This window comes from Pteropus medius, unplaced genomic scaffold (genome assembly GCF_902729225.1).
Source record: "Pteropus medius unplaced genomic scaffold, Ma_sr-lr_union100, whole genome shotgun sequence".
Classification (NCBI taxonomy): domain Eukaryota; kingdom Metazoa; phylum Chordata; class Mammalia; order Chiroptera; family Pteropodidae; genus Pteropus; species Pteropus medius.
In genome coordinates, this window is record NW_024344240.1 from 22702907 (window position 1) to 22727480 (window position 24574).

The window sequence follows — 24574 nt, forward strand, 5'->3', positions numbered from 1 at the left end:
TGTATTCTTTCCTTTATTCCCATTCTTTATCATCATTGAACTCTGAGAACCCACATTTGGGATTCCAGTCCTTGGTTCTCCATATTTGGCTCTCCTAGTACCTCAATCTCTGCCTTCAGGGGCTAGAGACATCGTGCAAAGCAAGGTAGTAGATGGCAATGGTACAGAGGCCTTCTGGTTAGAGTTGGTAGGAGGAGATGTAGGCAGGAGTCATCAGGGCTTTAGATCAGAGGTCATGGTGTTAAGGGTCTGTGGCTCCTGTGAAGTCAAAAACAGGCCAGAAATCAAGGATCCTTGTTGAAAAGCAAACATATAAGAGCTAAGCAAGTAGGTTAGGAACTAACATGAGTAATTCTAATATTATGAATTTTGATGCCTGACATAGAGCACTTTATAGTTTACAAAGCACTCTTACATTTGTTATCCCATTGGAGCTGTATAATTATGTAAGGGAGGCTGGGCAAGTTTTATTTTACCTCTACAGATGAGAAAACTGAAGCCAGTCAGTGTCAGGGCCAGGATTCAAACCTGGGTGCCCTGGCTCCACACCAGTCGTTTTCTCCCTTCTCATGTTGTTGGTACCAAGGAGAAAAATTCTCTTTATGAATTTTGTGCTGAGTCTGTACTGTTGCTGGGGTAGAGGCATCTGAGTGTACAGGTTCATGCAGTTTAAGCTGATTGAAGGCAGAAAATGCTGCTGCTTGTGGACAGGGTCAGAGGCTATGGCTGCAGGAAGGTCTTTTGTAGAGCTCCCAACAGCACACCTCACCTCGTCAGCACCACTTCTCTTTGGCCCTACAGGTGAGCACATGCAAAAAACAGCTCCTGGGGGAGTTGCTGTCTCAAAACTTTGGCTTCCTGAAGAGCCCTTGGCCCTTCCTGAGAACAGCTGCAGTCAATTTCATAGGTAAGATGGTCCCTCCTGTCAATCCCTCCCCCTTGTCTTCAGCAGGGAAGCCCTCTTTGACTTTCTGCTAAGGAGTTAAGCCAAAACCTATTATGATGAAGCTGGTCACCTCCCTCCCTAGCTCTGACCTGATTAGAGAGGTTGTCCTGCGACCAGACCTCAAATTCTGTTTTAGAGAGGCCTGGGGAAGAAGAGTGGGCTATGTGTCTTTGTGCTGGTTCTGTGTGCATCTACCCACATTGTCTGCATGCTGCTTTGTGGGGAAGAGAACCATATACATTTGGAAGGGAAAAAACTATTGCTTCCATTGGAACCCCATGGATTTTCCAAATATTTTTCTTTAAACTACAATAACAGCCTAAAATATTCAGATTGGCTAATAATAATAATAATAATAATAATAATAATAATAATAATAATAAAAAAACAAAAACAAAAAACCGGAACTTCCACCATTTGGATTTAACCACTGCTAACGTCCTAGAATTTTTTTCTAGATATTTTTTCTTAAAAATATACTTCTCTCTCTCTCTCATACGTACAGTACATGCATTTTTTAACAAATGCAAACTTTGGTACACTGTTTCCTGCATCTCGTATACATGCATTACATACCCTTCAACATTATTTTTAATGAATGCATAATATTAATTCTATTGTATAGATGGATTTATGAAACTAACCAGTCCTTATTTTTGAATAGTGAGACTGTGTCATCTCTTGTTTTTATAAGCAGGGACGCAGTGGTTAAATCTCTGCATGTCATCATTATTTTGTTGAGATAAATTTTTTAACAAGTAGAGTTGCTGGGCACAAAGGGTATGCAAAATTTTAAGGATTTTGGTTCATACTGCCAAACTGCCCTCTAAAAAGTTGAACCATTTTCTGTTGTGAGTAGCCATTTCTCCAGACATTTGTCAGTCCTGGGTAATATGTTTTAAAAGTCATTACCAATTTTATAGGTGAAAAAGAGAAGCTTGTTGTTTTAGTATTTTTTATCAGCAGTGAGGTTAAATATTTTTTCTGTGTTTATTGCCAGTGCATATTTTATTTTTGCAAATTAATTGTTTCGTGCCCTTGTAGGAACCCCATGAAGTTTAACATCCTTGGCTCATGTTCCATTTTTTACCTGCTGACAATATTTTTCAGGGTCACAGCTGCTCTGAGGGTTGTTCTTTTATTAGGACACTGACATCTAGGCAGCAAAGCATCTCTTAGACACTCCTTGCTAGATCTGGTTTACAAATTTCCTTGTTTACCACTGAGCCTGGAGAAAGGGATTGCCCAAAGGTCCAGGAATTCTGGAAAGACTTTACACCTGTTCTGTCTTTAGGATTAATAACTAAGAAGATAAACATGAATAATATACATGAGGATGATGTGCAGCTGTTACAGAATGGTGAGTCTGGGCCTTGTACCAGGGTTCGAGGTTACACAAGGGGCTGGGGCAAGATAGAAAGGAGGAGGGGGAAATTCCTTAAGGACGTTTCATTATTTTAAATAAAGTTTATTTTTACCATTGTAAATGTTACATATAAAAGTTTAAAATAGAGAGAAGAGGAAGAACACAAATTATCCATTGTCATACTAATTAGATAAAAACACTGCGAACAAAAACATTACTGTCACTTAACATTTATCATGTGCTATAAGTCCTGTACTACAGTGGTGTTCAAGGCAGTCACAGTTTTTGCCCCCCTAAAGAACTTGCAGTTTTGTGTTCTTTTTTACTGCATTAAAGTATTTTAAACTTAATTTATGTTTATAGAAAAATACATGAATATTCCCTGAAAAATAAAACAACACATTATCTGTCTATTAACACCCAAGTCTTGCTTTTTTCTCTCTTCCCTTGCCTGTTTGCTATATAGTCCTATATTCTTTTTGTGTGTGCACATAGAATAAATATATATGTTATATATTATATATGTGTGATATGTATTATAGGTGTTATATAAAAAGTTTCTGCAACTTGTTTTTTTCCCACTTAGTATTTTGGTATATACAGATCTATTGCATTCCTATAACCCTTGATAGTTTAAAAGTTGTTTCCAATTTTTTGCTATTCAAACAATGCTAACATAAACACTCTTATATAGGCCTCCTTTTATACAGGGGTTAGTGTTGCTGCAGACTAGATATCAAAAAGTAGACTTTTGTCATGCATATTGAGCTTATCAGAGTTTAAAGTCAAATATTTTAACTATCCCTTCTGTGTTGACATAAATTCCAATCACCATTCCTCCCAATTTATAGGCTTTTATTATCCAATATTTTAGTTCGTTTTTAACCCATAACTTAGATGCTATGATTAGTATTGTTATTCTATACAAACAGTTTAGATTTACACAGTATGCTACATGCTCACCATTCCTTTTTACGTCTCTGACCATTTTTCTCCATCCTGAAGTAAACCTTGTCGAAGTTTCTTTAGTGCTGGTAGCTTGACGGGATGTGCTCTAGGTTTTTGTTTGTTTGTAATGATTTCTTCTTACCCTCATTCTTGCAAGATAGTTTTACTAGTGACACAGTTCTAGTCCAACAATTATTTTCTCTCAGCACTTTGAAATATTGTACTATTATTTTCTGGCCTTCTTTGTTGCTAATAAGAAGTCTACTGTTATTCTAATTTTTGTTCCTTTGTAGGTAGTCTATTCTTTTTCTATGGCTGTTTTAAGATTTTTCTTTTTGTTTTTGGTGTTCTTTAAAAGTATATAGAATGGTGTAATACCCCCAGGTACCCATAACCCAGCTTCAACAAGCAGCAACTCATGGACACCTTGTTTTTTCTGTTTCTCTAGCTATACCCTTTCCCTGCCAGAATTACTGCGAATCAAATCTCAGACATCATATTATTTCATCTATAAATATTTTACTACATATTTCTAAATGATACTCTTTTTAAAAGTAAAACATTTAAGAAATTTTAATGGACACGTTATGCAGTAGAATGCAAATTATGCATGACTTTTTAAGATAAAAGAGGCTCCAAGAATATATTGTGAAATACATGGGATTTGAAGTAACTCAGTTAGGCTCCTAAGGCTACCAACTCATTCTCTTCTGCCTCTGAAGTTAGGGGCACTTCAGAGCAGCATTTGCTAGTCCTAATATACAACCCTCCTAATTTCAGAGGCAGAATCATTTGTCCAGGGTCACAGAAGAGAATTAATGGAAGAACCAGAACTAGAATTTCCAATTCAGGGATCTTTCTGCTAGTCCATTCTTCATTATTCTTGAATTTTACCAAAGTCCTGAAAAAGAGGTAGGGAATGGAGTTGGGGGTGTAGAGAAAGAGGAGCTGCTATTCCCAATGTCTATCAGAAGATAAATTTTACCTCACCTTTCAATACCCTTTGCTCCCTCCAATCCCCGAACAGCCACACCTAGGTTTTATATAGGATGTACTTCTGCTGGCTCTCTGCCATTGCTCTCTATTAAGTTAGTTTCTTCCCCGCCCCCTAGATTTAGAGTAAAACTTTTATTTCTCAAACAAATCTACAGATACAAAATCAAATCTAGTAGAATGGGGATATCAAAATAATAATAAGCTTGTTATAATGGAATTCACACCTTTCATTTAAGACTGTGGGATGAAGTGCAGTCAGCAGTGACCTGTAGGAATAAGGACCTGCTTTGACTCAGGGAAAGTTGGAGAATCTGGTCCAGTGAGGACAGAAAATGAAGTTAGGAAGAGCCCCAGAAATCAAAACCCTGTAACAGTTCTCTTTAAAGCTTCACTGGTAGTAGTCATGTGCTTATTTATGCTAGGTCTGAGCCTTGTGTGGGACTCAGAACACAACAGCCCTTTTTCCTTCCCACTCGGTTGCTACTTTTGGGGTTTAGCATGCAGCCTGCTCACATGAATCTCTGTTTTGACCATGCCAGGCAGTAGCTGCTTGGAACCTCATCTCTAGTAGCTGATGATTTCAAGTATTCAGACTTGTTATGAAGCTCTCCAGGAGAGGCATCAGGCTGTCATCATGTATTATACAGCCCCTGGCTGACACATAAGACCTTTCACTGAGTGCCCTTCACCCTCAAGCTTTGAAATGCATCTTTCGATAAGAGCTGAGATAAGAAATAAGTTCAGAATCCAAATTGAGGCATTCAGTTGCTCTCCTACCCACTTGGCCTCATTTGTTTAGTCACCATTTTGCAGTCTGGCAAAGTCTGCATGGTTTTGACAATTTTAAGACCTTAGATGCAACCACTGATTTCTTCAGAAGGACTGTTCCATGGCTCATGAAAGTTGAGCAGCTGAGCACTTTCTTCTTCATACCCATCATTGCCAAGGAAATGAAAAGACCAAGGTTTACATAAACTGGATAAAGCTCATATTACTCTGGACCCAGCTCAAGTCCATCCATTTTTCAGCAGGAGAATGTCAGGCTCTGACTCTAGGTAGCTTTCTTGCCATAGTTAAATTAGTTTCTTAATTATTGAAACCTACCATATACCATGTACTCTTCTAAGCACTGGGATACTGTAGTGAACAAGTGTGATAACCCTGCCCTCATGCAGCTTATGTTCTAGTGGGGAAGGAGGAATAAGTCTAGACAAGTACACAGATGTTAGATAAGCAGCCCGGAGAAAGTGAAGCAAGGCAAAGGGGGGTACAAAGGGTCAGAGGGCGGGTCGGGTGCCCCTCTGAGTAGGGGCATTTAAGCAGAGACTGCAGGAAATGAGAGAATGAATTATGTGACTATCTGAGGGAAGAGCACTTGGCATGTTCAAGGAAGAACAAGAAGGTCAATGCAATAGGCATGGAGTGAGCAAAAGGACAGGCAGGAGGAGATGAGATCAGAGAACAGCAGTGGGGCCAGAATCATGCTGGCTTTTAGCCATGGTAAAGATTTAGGATTTTACTTTGAGTGGTGGTGGTGGTGGGGGTGTGCTATTAAACACAGTTGAAGGCGGGCTGCGAGAGGTTTAGGGTGCTTGTGATAGGTGATGGATAGTTCAATTCATTCTAGTACCAAATGGAAATGACTTTTGAATTATTTATTCCTTCTTATTTTCCATGCCAGTTTCCTTCCTTTGATGTAGAGACCACATGAAGAGAATGTTTGCTTTTATAGCTCCTATGTCTCAGCCTTTTTGCATTTAAGTGTGTTATGAGTATATATGAATGTCCTGACATGATGCCACAGGTTTGCTGTTGTTGCTGTTTTACTGTTGCAGACACCTGTCCTCAGGGGTTTGCCTTCTAGCCTGAGCCCAATTAGAGTTTCTAGGTGCCTCTTCGAGGTAGTATTTTGGATTTGCTGCTTTTGAGGTAATAGTGAAATCATACCTCAGAGGAAATGCCTCGTAGATAACTGGAGGTGGACAAGTCTTTGTTTACTTTATGGTTTATTCACAGCTCTTTATCTAGAGAGTAAAGTGATAAATGACCTCTAAGTGTCCTTTTGTTCCTCAAAGTCAGTAGTATAATGAAAAACATAAGCTCCAGCATCAGACAGACCAGTTTCAAATACTAGATCTCTTGATAATGAGTCATGTGAAGTTGGACAAGTTACTGTGTCTCTGTGCTTCAGTTTCTCCATCTGCATCATGAGGATAATAGCGCTGATCTTAAATAGTTTTAAGTACTGAATACAAAGCATGGAAATCACTGAGCTTTGCTGGACACATAGATGTCCCATAAAACATCTGTGCCGAATTGATTTAGGCTTCTGGGCTAGGGCGGCATATGGTATTGAGAGTGGCAGGTAAGGAGTATACTTTTAGCTATGCACAAGAAAAAATTGATTTGTTGCTTCACGGAGAATAGCCAAGCTACCTCTAGCATATTAATGACTAAGGTAGCAGCATCTGTCCCCTGAGAGCTCAAACCCTGGCTTCAGTTCTGACCTTGATATTTTGTACTTCTGCTGTCTTCTCGATTTTACAACTAAAGTCTTGACTGTATAACAGACTCCTTTTCCGGCCACCACTAGAGAAATTTCAGAGAAAGTCTATCCAGAATGGAAATCCTAGACTCCTCAGTATACCAGAGAACCCACCTCGCCTTCCTCATCCCACCCAGTCTCCAAGAAAGACTGCCTATATCACCTAGACAGGAAGAACTTTTTCCCAAGGAAAGTAATTCTAACTGTACTTCCGACCATAGCTACTACCTAACAATCCTTGTGGTCAAGAAGGGGTTCTTTAAAGGATTCTATCTTTTCTCAGCTTAAGCCCAGCTCTTTCTTTCTGTTCTAAATATGAACGAGATCAACACGAAGCTGTAGACTTTGATGAGCTTGAGGTCCTTTTAGTTTTGTTGAACCTAGATTCTTCCTGTCCTCTTTATCCTTTACATTAAGCCATTTCCTCTCTCCTTCCCCTCTATTCCCACCTGAATCTAAGCTATGTTCCCCCACCTCCATTTCCTAACTGGACCACTTTAACAACCCCCAACACTCTCTTCTTCTTTCTGTACTACTCTCCATGCAGCAGCCAGATTATCTCTGAAACATGTACACTGGATCATGTCACCCCCTTACTTAAAACCCTTCAGTGGCTTTCCACTGCTCTTTGGGTCAAAGTCTGGTCCCTTACCCTCAGCCATGAGGCCTTGACAGATATGGCTTTTGACTTCTCTTTACCCTTAGCCTGCATCATTTCCCTTTCTCCAGAAGGGGCAGCCATGCTGGCTACTTTCTGCATTGAGAATAGATCCCCGCCTCCCACAGGGATTTCTGCTCTTGTTCTTCATGGGGCTGGCTCGGAAGCTGGCTCTCGTTCTTTGGATTTTAGCTCGAATGTCATTTTAAAGAGGCATTTTCTGACTGACCTAGCTAAAGAGTCCTTCCTAGTTACTCACTCTCATTACTCCATTACATCTCCTTGTTTGTACTTAATTTATACTTACTGGTTTATTTGGTCTTTCCTCCACTAGAAGGTTAAGTTCTTCACTGTGGGGAATCTGTCTTATTCACCACTGTATCCCCAGCACATAGTACAGTGCCTGACAAGAGTAAGTCTCAATAAATAATTGTTGAGTGAATTAATAGTTATTGTTTATAAAAGTAAAAAATTGCAAACAACCTAACTATTCACAATAGGAGATTCATCAAAGAAATTATGGTAGAATCGTATGATTGGGTATTACGTTGTATGGAGGAATATCTTATAAGAAAAAAATGTTAATCCTATTTTTGTTAAAAAATGTGTTTATATTTGGTATTCAAACAATACTGCAAGGATAGGTATGAAAATATTAACACCTTTGGGGGGTGAGCGATTTTTCTTCCTTTCTTTTAAAAAAACGATTTGTATTTAAACATTTTTCTACAATAAGACAATATTACTTTTACAGTGACAAAAAGTGTTCTAAATAAAGTTATGTTATAACCTGACATGTGGGAGGGGAAATAATGGGGTTTGGGTAGACAGTACTTGGAGATTGAGAATCTGAGTTGACCTCCTTTCTGGTTTCAGCTCTCGAAAGTATGAGGAATGATCCTGTGGAATCTATCCAGTCTTTGGTCAATACTACCCTGAAAAATATTAACAAATATGTTAACGCTGGGCCTATCCCTACTTCCAGGATGAGCCGGCTGAGCATTAACCTCTTCAAAGTCTCTGGCATGAAAGCCTCAGAAAGAAAGAAGCGACTATTTAAAACTGTCAGACGGGAAAGAGATGATGAGGACAGTCAGAAAAACAAAGTCTGGAATTGGCTCCAAGGCCCTCTAAATTCATTGCGCAGCTGGCACAATGCGAGGGTGAAAAATACTCCACTTATAGTAGGCGATTTACATACAACGTCAACAGGGTCACAAGTACCAAATTCTAAAAGTCCCTCTGAAGAAACTGAGCCTGTCCAAAAAAAAGTTGCTCCTGAGTCACTATGAACATTTAGAACTGGGGCTAAAGCCTTTTCCAGTTGTTTATCTAGATGTCAGTGCTTCACTCCCACCTTTTGTCCAACTGGATGGGCTACTTTGGATTAAGCCCAAGGAGGCAGTTTTGATTTTGGAAGATACAGTATGTTTCTAGTCCTTTATCTCCCTAGGGGATTGTTGGCTATCAGCATATATATTTGTCAATAAAACTTCTTTTCTCATCCTAAGACAAGATGGCTCCCATCCTAGTTTGGGGGATTCAGGATAAACCCGAGTGACAGCGACGGCTCTGGGAGCATTTCCTTTAAACTTCAGGTAAATTTTCAAATGACAAAAGGGAGGAATAGGGTGGTAGAACCACACAATAACCAGTTTTCAATCTTTTTTCCCCATCTCTACACAGGTTGTATGAAATTCACATACCTGACACACTTCTGTGGGTACATTCAGATTTAAGTTTAGAGCATGAAAAGGTAGGCTCCGGGTTACATACAGTGGAGCAGCAATAACTCCAACCCTCTCTCTCTCACTCAAGAAAGCACATCTGATTGTCATGGAGTGACATTTTTGTTGAAATAACTTTGAGTTCATTATAATTTATTTTAAAAAATCATTTAAAACTTAAATTTGAATCCTTGCTCCCTCTATCGCTAACAGTTATTACTGGCTAGTTCTTTATACTACGTTAGAGCTTTGTGCTTCATTTCCTTGTGCCTGATTTTTCATCTACAAAATGATATTTATAATACTGCCTGTGGTATTGTCCTCCAATATCCATTTGCTCCTTTTTTTCCAACTGTGCATTTGTTTGCCTAGAATAAAAAATGTTTCCCATCCTCCCTTGCAAGTAGGCCTGGCCATATAGCTAAGTTCTGACCAAGTGGGCATGAGGAAAAGTGGCATGTGCAATGTCCAGGAAGTGTCCTTAAAGAGGAGGGGCTTGTCCACTGTGGTCCTGCCTCTCTTCCTGGTGAATAGGATGCACACGGGATGGCGGAACTAAACATCTGTCTTGGGCCATAAGGATGAAGCGATGTATTGAAGATGTCAGAGCAAAAAGATAGAATCTAGAACAGTAATGAGAGTAGAGCTGTTTACCAGTTTGGATAGCTTACCTTCAGATTTTATTTATCTGGGGGGTGGGGTAGAGAGAAATTTTTATCTCTTTTATGCACTGTTAAATTTTCTGTCACTGCCAAACCCAGTTCTGATGGATTTACTTAATCTTTCAACATTACTATAAGGATTGAAGGAGATAATATAAAGTGCTTAGCATTTTGTCTGGCATGAAGTAAGAAGGTAATAGTTTTTGTCCCCAAAATCATAAAATATTTAGGCTATTAGAACTTGATTCTGAGAACTTTGAAAGATGTGAAAAGACCAGAGAACTAGTTCCCACTTTGGTCAAATTGACTAATTTTACTTCTAGCAATGATCAGAATGGTTTTGATTGCTTCTAAATTTTATAAACTTTTTGGATAAAATCTCTGAAATTTGGTTTCCTCACATTTAAAAACTAGAATAAACTTACTTTATAGGATTTACAGAATTAGATAAAATAGCGCCATATACTTAGTTTATAATAAGTGCTTAATAAATGCCTATAGGTATTACTCAGGTGTGATAGTTAATTTTATGTGTCAACTTGGGTGGGCCATGATACCCAGATATTTGGTCAAACATTATTATAGCTGTTTCTGTGAGGATGTTTTTGAATGAGATTAACATTTAATTCAGTGGACTTTGAGTAGAGCAAGCAGATTGTTCTCCATAATTTGAGGGGCCTCATCCAATCAGATGAAGGCCTTAACAGAACAAAGACTGATCTCCCCAGAGCAAGAGGAGATTCTGTCAGTAGACAGCTTTTATACTTGAACTGCAACTCTTCCTTGAGTCTCCAGCATGCCAGTCTGCCCCATCAGATTCTGGACTCACCAAGCCCCCATAATTATATGAGTCAATTTCTTAAAAATAAATTTTTCTGTGTAGATATAGATATAGATATAGATAAAGATGTAGATATAGATATAGAGATATCTCCTGTTGGTTCTCTTTCTCTGGAGAACCCTGATTAATAATATAATGTCCTCAAGTTCATCCACGTTGTAGTGTCAGAATTTCCTTTCATTTTAAGGCTGAATAATATTCTACTCTTTGTAGGTACCATGTTACCTCTAGCACATCAGTGACTAAGGTAGCAACATCTTCCGAAATTTTACCACTTACCAGTGGTTTAATTCTTTTACTCAGGGGTGATTAAATCTGTATATCCAGCTCCTACCTCTTTCTTGAACTCTAGTCCTCCATTTTCAAACACCACTGCATAACTTATGGAGGCAGCAAAAGCCTGAAAATTCAGTTTGATTAATTTGGGCTATTATGTGAGAAAACAGAATATATCCCATGCTCATTAGAGTGTGGCTTAATGAGCAAAAGTAGTATATCTAGATATATATTGGACATAGTAATTGAAGAAACTAAGATTCAGAGAAACAAGTATTATTTGGTACATCTTGTACTGTTCCAGGGACAGACACATGGGGTCTTGGGGATAGGAGCAACTGGTCTCTAGAAAGGTGTTTTCTCTTCTAGGACAAGTGTATTTCATAGGACTTTCCCAGTATCTAGGTCATAAGTCTCACTCCATGTTTTCCTTGTTCTGGGTGTATGCTTACCAAGCAATCTTCCAATTCACATAGTCTTCCCAAATAGCGAGAAATTAGCTTATGCTCACTAGAAATTGGTCCTTTATAATAAATGCACATCCACTGGCAAATATAAATTTAGTGATCATGCATTTGTAGTGAGCCTCACACTTTCTGAGTTTACTAAGATAATTTAGCTTCTGGACTAGTGCTCAGTTAATATTTATTGAATGAATGAATGAATGCCTAGGCTAGGCTACACCCTGGAATAAGATGCCTTTGAGAGGTTCTAGGCCAGGCCTGTAACATAAATGACCGCCTCCCCCCAGCAAATACACTAATGTGTACCCCCACTGAACTGCGTAACTTTACAAATCTTAAACACAGAATATTCATATTCCTCCTCAAAATGCATTATCACTCCTGACCTCCTTATTTCTGCTCTTCCAATTGCCAAAGGCCTAAATCTCAAAATTTGACTCACGGTTAGTCGGGACCCAACTTTATTTATTATTAGATTTTATTTATTTATTGTTAGATTTATATTACAGCTATTTCTAAAGGTGATTTAAGGAAACTTAAAAGCATAGGGACACTGAAACTAAACCCTGTTAATATTAGTAATAGCTAACCTTTTTTAAGCTTTTATAATATGGCATGCAAGGTGCTAATCTCTTTATATTACCAAGATGATCCCATTTATCTCACAAGAATCCTATAGAATAGGTCTTGTTGTTATCTCCTTTTTATAACTGAGAAAACTGAGGCTCAGAGAGTTTAAACAACCTGCCAAGGTCACCCAACTAGTTAATAGTGGAGTAGGGATCTGAATCCAGGTAGTCTTTGACTTTACTAGGACATGTACTTAAAATTAGCAAGAAGTAATAAGAACAGAAAAAAATATCAAAAACTGCTGGCCGATGAAAAACTAAATGAATGCACAACATTTAGCTCTGAGATTACCAGCAGCAAAGGCAAAGAGGAATACATAAATATACTCACTGTCAAGCTATTGAAACTGTATTTGTACATTATTAGAATTTTTTTTCTCCCCATCCTCAAGTTTTGAAAGGAGTTTATAAAGAAGGGCTTTGAGTTAATTCAATAAATGGCATCATATAAGCTGTTTAATAAATGCAGAGGTGGTCCACATAGGGCTAACTTCTAACTTTTGGGACAAAGACAAGGGTCTTACATTAGGAGTGTTAATCTCAATCTAAACCTTGACAGTAGAGGGACAGGATCTGGGTTTATGGCCTAGTGTTAACTATCTCCAACTTCTTCCTCTCTATTGCCACTCAAGGTAGAAGTCTCTATTGCATTATTTGGTTTCCTGTAAAACCTGGCTTGCTTCTGGTCTCTCTCTCCTCCAAGCCATGCTTCGTATTGCTTCCAGCATAATATTTTCAAGACACCGCTTTTGCAATTTCACTCCTCTGTTCAAAAACATTTCAGTGGCATGTAAATTGCTTACAGTACAAAGTCTAAACTTATTAGCTTGCTCTTTAGTCTTCTACAACCAGATTCTGTGTCTTATCACCTATTCCTCTGATGGCGCTTCTTAAATTAGAGGATTCATACCCTAAGAGTGTGTATGTGTAGAGGGGGGATGGGGGACTTTGAAGCCACAGGAAAAAACTAGTGTGTGTCAAGTTTAATATATGACAATTACTTTAGAACATTTTTATGCTAAAACAAACAGTTGTTATAGAATAGAATGCAACATTTACATGGATTTGAAAGTTAACACTGAAGCATCAGAGACTTTTTCAGGATTTTGGTGGGCCACAATTTTTAAAAATTAATTAATTAATTAATTACTTTATGGTGACATTAGTTACCAAAAACCGGTAAGTTTCAGCTATACATTTTAACAGTAAGGCATATATATACTTACATTGTGTGTCACCACATATTTGACCCCTTTTACCTCATCTACCTCCCTCCTCCCTCCCTTCTGGTAACCACTAGTCTATTGTCCATGTCCATGAGTCTCTGTTTGCTTGTCCTGTTCATTTGTTGCTTTTAGGTTGATATCCCCCATATAAGTGATATCATGTGATTTTCAACTTTTTCTGTCTGGCTTACTTCACTTAGCATGATTATCTCGAGGTCCATCCATGTTGTCGCAAATGGCAGTATTTCATCTCTTCTTATGGCTGAGTAATATTCCATTGTATTTATGTACCATAGTTTTTTTATCCAATCACCTATCATAGGACACCTCAGTTGCTTCAATGTCCTGGCCACTGTGAATAATGCTGCTATGAACATCAGTGTGCAAGCATCTTTTTGGATATGAGTTTTTAAGTATTTGGGGTAAATACCCAGTAGAGGGATTGCTGGATGGTGGGCCACATTCTAACACCCTAAAGAGTGTTAGTTCCTTGAGTTCTCTGAATGACATCACTCAGTAGTAGTTAGAAGTATTGACAAAAAAACTGACTCTGGATAAACAAAATATGGTATGTGTGTGTGTGTGTGTAATGGAATTATTCCATTATTAAGGAATTATTCATTAAAAAGAAATGAAATTCTGATACATGTTATAGCACAGATGAATCTTGAAAGTATTATGCTAAGTGAAATAAGCCAGACACGAAAGGATAAATTTTGTATCATTTCATGAGGTACCTGGAGTAGTCAAATTCATAGAGACGGAAAGTTACCAAGGGTTTGGGGAAGGGGAGATGGGGAGTTATTGTTTAATGAATAGAGTTCCAGTTCGAGATGATGTAAAGGTTCTGAGATGCACTGTGGTTGATGGTTGCACAACAATGTGAACATACTTAATGACACTCAAGTGTAGACTTAAAAATGGTTAAAATGATAAACTTTATGTTATGTATATTTTAACATAATATATATTTTAACATAATAAAAAAGGACAGGAAATAAAATTATGGAATATTCTGGGGAAAAAAACTGGTTATCTATAAGTAAAATGTTTTCCTGAGTTCTGTGAGCCTCTCTAGCAAATTAACCAAACCCAAGGTGGAGGTGTTGGGAACCTTCAATCTATAGCCAGTAGGTGAGAAGCACAGATAACAACTTGGATGTGTGACTGGCATCTCAGTCTTATAGGACCGAGCCCTAAACCTTGGGATCTGAAGCTATCTCCAAATCGTATAAAAATTGAGTTAAGTGCTTAGTGGCATTGGAAAAAAAAATTGATATATTTTTAGAAAATCTTACAGGGTTCATGTAGTTCAATGTCCCTGCTGAACAAAGGAGAACTCAAGTCCAGGGAAGTGAATGTGATGTGGTTTGTCCTCCTAAGATGAACTTCTTGATGGCAGGGCTGGTACTTTATCTTCTTTGCTTCCTAAGGGTTGTGCCTGGCACTGAGTGGGAACAATTCCCTAAACTTGTCTTCTACAACTGGGGTCCCTGGGCCACAGACCAGTACTGGGCCACACGGCAGGTGAACAGCAGGCAAGTGAGTGAAGCTTCATCTGTATTTGCAGCTATTCCCCAGCACTGACATCAACGCCTCAGCTCCACCTCAGATTATCAGGCATTAGATTCTCATAGGAGCGCAAATCTTATTGTGAACTGCGTATGCTAGGGGGCTAGGTTGCGAGCTCCTTATGAGGATCTAATGCCTGATGATCTGAGGTGGAGCTGAGGCAGTGATGCTAGTGCTGGGGAGCAGCTGCAAATACAGATTTACATTAGCAGAGAGGTTTGGCTGCACAGAGACTACAATAAATCAATTGCTTGCAGACTCATATCAAAACCCTGTCAGTGAGTGGCAAAAGACAATCAAGTTACATCTGGTGGCAGGCTTTATAGTGGCAAGTGCGTTGATGTACTTCAGTTATACAGCTGCATTTGGTGGCATCCGATTCAGCATTGTGGTGAGTTGTATAATTATTTCATTATATATTACAATGTAATAATAATAGAAACAAAGTGCACAATAAATGTAATGTGCTTGAATCATCCTGAAACTGTCACCCCCTGCCCCTAGTCTGTAGAAAAATTGTCTTCCATGAAGCTGGTCCCTGGAACCAAAAAGGTTGGGGACTGCTGTTCTACATTGCTTCCATTTACCTGAAATTAAGACACTGAGACTTTATTGAGAATTTCAGATCAAGATGGCAAAGTGGGTAAATGCTGTGCTCACCTCCTCCCACAACCACATCGATATTACAACTAGATTATAGAACAACCATCATTGAGTTGTATAGAATGACCACCTGAAGATTAGCTGAACAGAATTCCTATAACTAAAGATATGAAGAAGAAGCCATGATGAGACTGGTAGGTAAGGGTGGACATGCAGAAGAGACAGGTTCCATACCCACAGGAGGGATATCTCAGCTGTGGAGGTCCTCCTTGAGGAGCGAGGGGTCCCAGCCCCACACCAGACTCCCCAGCCAGGACATGAGTGCTGGGAAGTGGAGTCCCCATAACATCTGGCTATAAAAGCTAACAAGGATTGCATCCAAGTAAGACAGGAGGAGTCCTAGGCACTCCTCTTGAGGAGCCCATGCCTTGACTTGCTTGCTCACAGACTCACTTGCTCTGAGTGCCAATGCTCAGGCAGCAGCTCAAAAAGCACCAGGGACATATGGAGAGGAGCTGTATTGACTAGTTTTAGGGCAAGGGCTGGAGGGGTAGGGGTCACGCAGCTCTCTCCTGAGACAGAAGTGCTGGCAGGCACCACCGCTCCTATGATGAGCCCTTCTTCTACCCAGCTGGCAGGTGCAGGCAGGTGCCAAATCTAAGCTCTCCATTAACTTGGCTAACATTCTTCATACATACAGCCCTGGTGATTTCTGGAGACATACCCCACCTAACTTGTGCTCCTGGCTCAAACCTCTTTCAGCAGATTTTCCACACAAGCAGCCTGCCCCAGCTCATGCTATGGACTTTCCTAAAATCTCTCAAAGGTCCACAAATAACAAATAAGCAGTGACTGGCCTCAGCATGCCCTGTACCTATTGCTAAGCAGCCCCAAGCCGGGTACAGGTGGTGACCATTCTCAAATTGCATTGTAACTCCCATCGGGTAGCCCTAAGCCTGGAATGAGCCATGGCCAGTGTTGGCAGGAATGCAGATTCAACTAAGCAGCTACAAAACTGATACAAGTGGCAACCAGCCTCAGTTCACATTGTGGTGCCCACTAGAGGGTCTCAAGCCCGGTACTAGTAGCAGCCAGTCTCAGTTCACAGCACAGACTCTCTCAAGAGCCTCCAAGCCCAGCACAAGAGGGAACGAACTGCAGATCGCTTTGTTACCAGGTGGCCCCAAGCCAGGCACAAATGTCAGCTGACTGTGCTCTGCACTGGAGCCTCTCCCAAAAGGCTCCAGAACCAACACATCTGTTGGCCAGCTTCAGATCATACCAGAGAACCACCCAATCAGCTCCACAAATGACACACATAATGGGTGGATTTGGCTAGCACCAGAGCCACCCTAAAGCAACTCCCAGTCCATAGGGTCAGCCCCCTCACAAAAGCTGGTCTGCTATAGTCATGGATAGTCCTCACAGCCAGTCAGATGAGGGTCAATTCCACCCACTGACATGCCAACAACATTCAAGGCTCAACTACAACAGGAGGGCAAACACAGCCCACACAAGGGACACTCCTGGAGTATCCAGCTCAGGTGAGCAGGGAAACTGTGCCACTGGGCCTCACAGGGCACCTGCCAAGGCACCTACATAAGGCCACTCTGCCAAGACTGAGAAACATAGCATATCTACCTAATATATAGAAATGAATACAGGTTGTCAGTCAATATGGGGAGAAAAAGAAACATTTCCCAAATGAAAGAATGGGAAACAATTCCAGAAAAAGAACTAAGCAAAATGGAGACAAGCAATCTACCAGATACAGAGTTCAAAACACTGGTTATGAGGATACTCAATGAACTTAGGGGAAGAATAGATGAACTTAGTGAGAATCTCAACAGGCAGAAACAATAAAAAAGAACCAGTCAGAAATGCAGAATAAAATAATTGAAATAAAGACTACAGTAGATGGAATCAACAGCAGATTAGATGAAGCAGAGGATGAAATCAGTGATCTAGAATACCAGGTAGTGGAAAAAACCTATTTGGATCAGCAAAAAGAAAAAAAAAAAATTAAATTAGAATAGTTTATGGGACCCCTGGGATAACATCAGTCATACTAACAATCACATCATAGGGGTATCAGAAGAAGAGGGAGAGAAAGAAATTGAAAACCTATTTGAAGAAATAATGACAGAAAACTTCCCTAACCTGGCAAAGAACATAGAAATACAAGTCCAGGAAGTGCAAAGAGTCACAAAATAAGACGAACCCAAAGAGGCCCACACCACGACACATCATAATTAAAATACCAATGGTTAAAGACAAAGAGAATCTAAAATAGCAAGAGAAAAGCAGTTAGTTACATACAAGGGAGCTCCCATAAGACCACTAGCTGATTTCTCAACAGAAACTTTGCAGGCCAAAAGGGAGTAGCATAAAATATTCAAAGTAATAAAAGGTAAAGGCCTATAACCGAGATTACTCTACCCAGCAAGGCTATTATTTAGAATTGAAGGAGAGGTAAAGAGCTTCCCAGACAAGAAAAAAGCTAAAGTAGTTCATCAGCTTTAAAACAGTATTACAAGAAATGTTAAAGGGCTTCTTTAGGCAGGAAAGATAAAAAAATATGAATAAAAAATATAGGAGAGATGTCTACAGCCATGCTTCCCTGAAGAAGCCTGATCCCATCTGATCTTGGAAGCTAAGCAGGGTCGGGCCTGGTTAGTACTTGTATAGGAGACTACCTAGGAAGACCAGGTGCTGTAGGAGTAAAAAATAAAAAAATAAGAGATTGTAAGCTGACAAAGTCCTTGCAATCTGTGAGGTCAACCAAGGGTTGCCTCACCTAAAAAATAAAAATATAAGAGAGAAAAACATTCTCACTGACAAAGATAAACAGTTAAAGTAGTGGATCAACCAACTATAAAGCTAGTAAAAGGTTAAAAGGCAAAAGTAGGAAGATTATGTGTAATTACAATAAATTAAGGGATACATACAAATACATACACACAAGAAGCAAAAAATAATGGCAAAACATAAATGTAGAGAGTGTGAGTAAAAATTTGTAGTGATTTTAATATGTGTTCGAACTTAAGCAACCATCAACTTAAAATAGACTGCTATAAACATAGCTTGGTATAGTACATGATAGACACAAACCAAAAATCTATAACAGATATACAAGAAATAGAGAAGAATCCAAACATGACACTGTAGAAAGTCATCAACATACAAGAGAGCAAGATAAAGAAAGGAACAGAGAAAAAAAAATAATCAGAAAACAATCAATAAAATGGCAACAACTACATACCTATCGATGATTACTTTAAATGTAAATGGAATAAAGGCTCCAATCAAAAGAGATAGAGTGGCTGAATGGATAAAAAACAAGACCCATACACATGCTCCCTACAAGAGACCCACTTCAGATTGAAAAAAATACAGGGATGGAAAAAGATAATTCATGCAAGTGGAAATTTAAAAAATGGGGTAGCAAAACTTACATCAGACAAAATAGACTTAAAAACAAGGGCTGAAAGAGACAACCATCCGAATGGCAAAATATATTTTCAAGCAATGCCTCCGATAAGGGCCTAATATCCAAAATATTCAAAGAACTCATACAACTCAATAACAACAAAAAAACAAATGATCCAATCAAAAATGAGGTAGAGGACCTGAACAGACACTTCTCCCTAGAGGACATACAAATGGCCAACAAATATATGAAAAGATGCTCAACATCGCTAGCTATTAGAGAAATGCAAATCAAAACCACAATGAGATACCATCTCACACCTATTAGAATAGCTATAATCAACAGGACAAGTAATATCAAATGTTGGAGAGGACGCAGAGAAAAAGGAACCCTCATACACTGCTGGTGGGACTGCCAATTGGTACAGCCAGTATGGAGAACAGTATGGAGGTTCCTCAAAAAACTAAGAATTGATCTACCATATGACTCAGCAATCTCTCTATTGGGTATTTACCCCAAAGACTTGAAAACTCGTATCCAAAAAGATATTTGCACACCGATGTTCATAGCAGCATTATTCACAGTGGCCAGGACATGGAAGCAACCAAAGTGTCCTACAATAGGTGACTGGATAAAGAAACTGTGGTACATAAATACAATGGAATATTACTCAGCCATAAGAAGAGATGAAATACTGCCATTTGTGACAACATGGATGGACCTTGAAATAAACATGCTAAGCGAAATAAGCCAGACAGAAAAAGTTGAAAATCACGTGATATCACTTATATGTGGATATCAACCTAAAAGCAACAAATGAACAGGACAAACAGAGACTCAAGAGACTCATGGACATGGACAATGGACTAGTGGTAACCAGAGGGTAGGGGGAAGGGGTAGGGGAGAGGTAGATGGGGGAAAAAATTTAAATCATTTCTTCGATTTAAAAAAAAAATAAATAAAACCTGAAAAAAAAATAAAAGAAGAAAACAAGGGCTGTAACAAGGGACAAAGAAGGGCATTTCATAATGATAAAGGGATCAATCCAACAAGAGAACATAAATTTTGTAAACATCTATACACCCAATGTAGGAGCACCTAAATATATAAAGCAAATGTTAATAGACATAAAGGGAGATATTTACAGTAATATAGTAATAATAGAGGACTTTAACACTCTATTGAAATAAATGATAGATCATCCAGATAAAAAAATCAACAAGGAAATGGTGACTTTAAATGACACATTAGACCAGACGGACTTATTTGATATTTTTAAGACATACATTATTTAGGACATCCAGAATATATATTATTTTCAAGCACACACATAGAACATTTTCCAGGATAGACTATATGTTAGGTCACAAACCAAGTCCCAATAAATCTGAGAAGACTGAAATCATATCAAGCATCTTCTCCAATCACAATGGTATGAAACTAGAAATTAATTATAAGAAGAAAACTGAAAAACACACAAACACAGGGAGGCTAAATAACATGCTACTAAACAATGAGGTCAAGGAAGAAATCAAGAGACTGAGACAAATGAAAATAAAAACAAAATGACCCCAAATCTATGGGATATAGCCAAAGAAGTTCTAAGAGGGAAATTCATAGCAATACAGGCCTACCTCAAGAAACAAGAAAAATCTCAATCTAACCTTACACCTAAAGACCTAGTAAAAGAATAACAAACAAAACCCAAAGCAAGAAGGAAGGGAATAACAAAAATCAGAGCATAAATGATGAAATAGAGTCTGTAAAAACAATAGAAAATATCAATGAAACCAAGAGCTCGTTCTTTGAAAAGATAAACAAAATTGATAAACCGTTAGCCATACTAATAAAAAGGAAAAAAAGAGAGGGTCCAAATAAATAAAATCAGAAATGAAAGAGAAGTGATAACCGACATCATGGAAATACTAAAGATTATAAGGAAATACTATGAACTATTACATATGAACAAATTGGACAACCTAGAAACAGTGTATAAATTCCTAGAAATATACAATCTTCCAAGGCTAGATCAGGAAGAAACAATTACTATCAAAAACGAATTGGTAATAAAAAACCTTCCAACACACAAAGGCCCTAGAACAGATGGCTGCACAGGTGAATTTTACCAAACATTCAAAGAATTAATACCTATCCTCAAACTATTCTAAAAGAGGAGAGAAGTCTCTCAAACTCATTTTACGAGGCCAGTATTACCCTGACACCAAAACCAGACAAAGACACTACAAAAAAAAAAAAATTATAGGCCAATATCCCTGATGAAAATAGATGTAAAATCCTCAACAAAATATTAGCAAACAGAATTCAGCAATGCAGTAAAAAGATCATACACCATGATCAAGTGGAATTCATTCTCAGGATGCCATGCTGGTTCAATATCTGCAAATTAATTAATGTGATACACCACATAAATAAAATGAAGGATAAAAATCATATGATCATTATCAATAGATGCAGAAAAAGTGTTTGACAAAATCCAGCATCCGTTTATGATAAAAACTCTCAGCAAAGTGGGAATAGAGGGAACACACCTCAACATAATAAAGGACATATATCACAAACCCACAGTTAACATCACACTCAATGGTGAAAAGCTAAAAGCTTTTTAAGATTGGGAACAAGACAAGGATGTCCACTTTCATCACTTTTATTCAACATAGTATTGGCACAGCAATCACATAACAAAATGAAATAAAAGGCATCCAAATTGGAAAGGAAGAAGTAAAGCCATCATTATTTGCAGATGACATGTGATACTATATATAGAGAACCCTAAAGAGTCCACCAAAAAAACTATTAGAATGGATAAATGAATTCAGTAAAATAGCAGAATACAAAATTAATATTCAGAAATCAGTTGCATTTTTATACACCAATAATGAACTATCAGAAATGGAAATTAAGAAACAATCTCATTTACAATTGCACCAAAAAATAAAATAAAATACCTGGGAATAAATTTAACCAAGATAAAAGACCTTGGTTAAATTTAACCTTGGTAAATGGAAGCATATACCATGCTCGTGGATAGGAAGAATTAACATTGTTAAAATATCCATACTACTCAAAGCAATCTATAGATTCAATTTAATCCTTAACAAAATACCAATGGCACTTTTCACAGAACTAGAACAAATAATCCTAAAATTTATATGGAACCACAGAAGAACCTGAATAGCCACAGCAATCTTGAGGGGTGGGGGGAAACAATGGAGTATTACACTACCTGATATCAAACTATACTATAAGGGTACATTAATCAAAATAGCATGGTGCTGGCATAAAAAAAAGTCTATTTACCAATGGAACAGAATAGAGAGCCCAGAAATAAACTCACGCCTATAACATCATTTAATGTATGACTAAGGAGGCAAGAAAATACAATGAGGTAAAGACAGTCTATTCAATAAATGCATTGGCAAATGGCCAACAAATATATGAAAAGATGCTCAACATCGCTAGCTATTAGCGATGTTGTGCATGTATGTATCAGATACATGCACAAAACTGAAACTGAACCAACTTCATAGGCCACATACAAGAATAAACTCAAAATGGACTAAAGACTTAAATGTAAGACCTAAAATCATAAACCTCCTAGAAGAAAAAATAGGCAGCAAAGTCTGTGACATTGCTCTTAGTAATATATATATTTTGGATATATCTCCTCGGACAAGGGAAACAAAAGAAAAAATAAAAAAAAATGGGACTACATCAAACTAAAAAGTTTTGGATAGCGAAGGAAACTATCGACAAAATGAAAAGACAACCTACTTAATGGGAGAAGATAATTGCCAATGACACATCCAATAGGGGATTTATGTCCAAAATATATAAGGAACTCGTGCAGCTTAACATCAAAAGAATAAACAATCCAATTTAAAAAATGAGTAGAGGGGAATAGACATTTCTCCAAAGAAGACATGTAGATGGCCAATAGGCATATGAAAAAATGCGCAACATTACTGATCATCAGGGAAATACAAATTAAAACCACAATGAGATATCACCTCACATCCAACAATCAAACAAAAACTATTGGCAAAGATGCGAAGGGAATCCTTATGCACTGTTGGTGGGATTGTAAATTAGTGCAGCCGCTATGGAAAACATAATAGAGGTTCCTCAAATAACTAAAAGTAGAACTGCTATATGATCTAGCAATTCCACTTGTGAGTTTTTATCTGAAGAAATCCAAAACATTGATTGAAAAAGACATATGCAGCTCTGTGTTCATTGCAGCATTATTTGCAATAGCCAAGATAAGCAACAAAGTGTCTGATACACGAATGGATAAAGAAGAATTGGTAGTATATACGATGGAGTATTACTCAGCCATTTAAAAACCCAAAGTCTTGTCATTTGCAACAACATGCATAAACCTAGAGGATATTATGCTAAATGAAATAAGTCAGGTAAAGAAAGCCAAATACCATATACTTTCACTTATATGTGGAATCTAAAAAAACTAAATGATCAAACAAAACAAACTGAGAAACAGAACAAATTGGCAGTTGCCATATGGGAGGGGCGTTGGGGGATGGGTGACAAAGGGGAAAGGATTAAGAAGTACAAATTTATAAAACAGTCAAGGTGATGTAAAGTACAGCATAGGGAAATAGTCAATATTATAAAGATCTATGTACGGTTTCAGCTGGGTACTAGACTTACGGAGTGATCACTTTGTAAGACGTTTACATAATTAGAATTATGGAAACAGCTAATCAGTATGTTGTACAGCTTAAAATATAATACTGTATGTCAACTGTGATTTTTTTAAAAGAGGATGTCAAAGATCCTGCACAACCTGGTTGAGTTGGCAAGGTCAGGAACGGTCCATTTTACAGGGAAAATAACAGGTTTACATATACTAAGGCCTGCCAAGAGCAGGGAACCACATTCAAGTTTCTAAATTCTCAGCTACAGCATTTTGGCCCTCAGTTTTACATTAAATTATCAGCCAATTTTATCAAGCCAAGCAACTGTCCAGTGCTTAGTACATGTGGCACCAACTGGCGGCAAATCAAACATCCTGCACCCAGCAGGTGGGCAGAGGCGGGCCCGCATTAACTTCAGAGGCTGTGGTCAGTATTTCTGACCACAGGGTCCATCCTGTTCAGTAGTCCTAGAACCAGAAAAGGTGTTGGGTTATGATCTCGCTGCGAAAGCGCAATGGCGCAAAAAGATAGGAAACGCCCCCTGCGCCCACCGTGTGCATATGCGCAGTGGCGCAAAAAGAGAAAGTACACGCCCCTCTCAGTCCCCGCGAAGCACGCGCAGCGGCGCGGGGGCGTGGCAGCGCGCACGCTCCTCCTAGGATTGGTGCCCCGCGTAGCTCCGATTTCAAATTCGTCAACATTCGCTCTGATACCTCGCCGGCAGCGAAGCTGTCCAGCCGACGAAGACGGTGAGCGCGGTTCCGCTTGGTGAGAGCTGAGGACGCGGAGAAACGAGACGAGAAAGGGCAAATTTTGGTGTACGCAAGAATGGTGAACTGGCACTGGGGAGTGGGAGCGGGAGAAACCTTCCGGATGTAGGGGCGGGGCTCATGGGTGATTGACAAGCGGGAAACCAATGTGCGAGGGAAGGGAAAGTCAATGAGGGCGGGACGTGCAGTTGAACTGGGGTGGTGCTCTGGAATAATAGCTAACACGCACCAGGAACTTC

General features: G+C 38.7%; 2 protein-coding genes, 1 long non-coding RNA gene and 1 pseudogene across 7 annotated transcripts in view; 3 read left to right on the forward strand and 1 right to left on the reverse strand.

Moving 5' to 3' along the window:
* Positions 1-10693, forward strand: part of LOC120607320 (maestro heat-like repeat-containing protein family member 1) — a 105896-nt gene extending 95203 nt beyond the window's left edge. For all 5 annotated transcript variants that reach the window (XM_039869136.1, XM_039869134.1, XM_039869135.1 and 2 more), the window contains 3 exons: positions 802-907; positions 2241-2306; positions 8336-10693. In XM_039869136.1, coding sequence (XP_039725070.1) covers positions 802-907; positions 2241-2306; positions 8336-8751 — 588 coding nt within the window. In that variant the 3' untranslated portion in view covers positions 8752-10693. The remainder of the gene's footprint in view (positions 1-801; positions 908-2240; positions 2307-8335) is intronic.
* LOC120607335 (uncharacterized) lies at positions 1-24425 on the reverse strand. The gene is made up of 2 exons (XR_005654141.1): positions 24279-24425; positions 1-258 (listed from the first exon to the last, which is right to left on the reverse strand). It is a non-coding gene; the product is annotated as an uncharacterized LOC120607335 (long non-coding RNA).
* LOC120607466 (uncharacterized) lies at positions 18062-18180 on the forward strand (annotated as a pseudogene).
* The window catches only part of DDX11 (DEAD/H-box helicase 11), a 37413-nt gene continuing 37074 nt past the window's right edge, over positions 24236-24574 (forward strand). The window contains exon 1 of the mRNA XM_039869160.1: positions 24236-24383. The gene's annotated coding sequence lies outside the window, so the exon portion shown is untranslated. The remainder of the gene's footprint in view (positions 24384-24574) is intronic.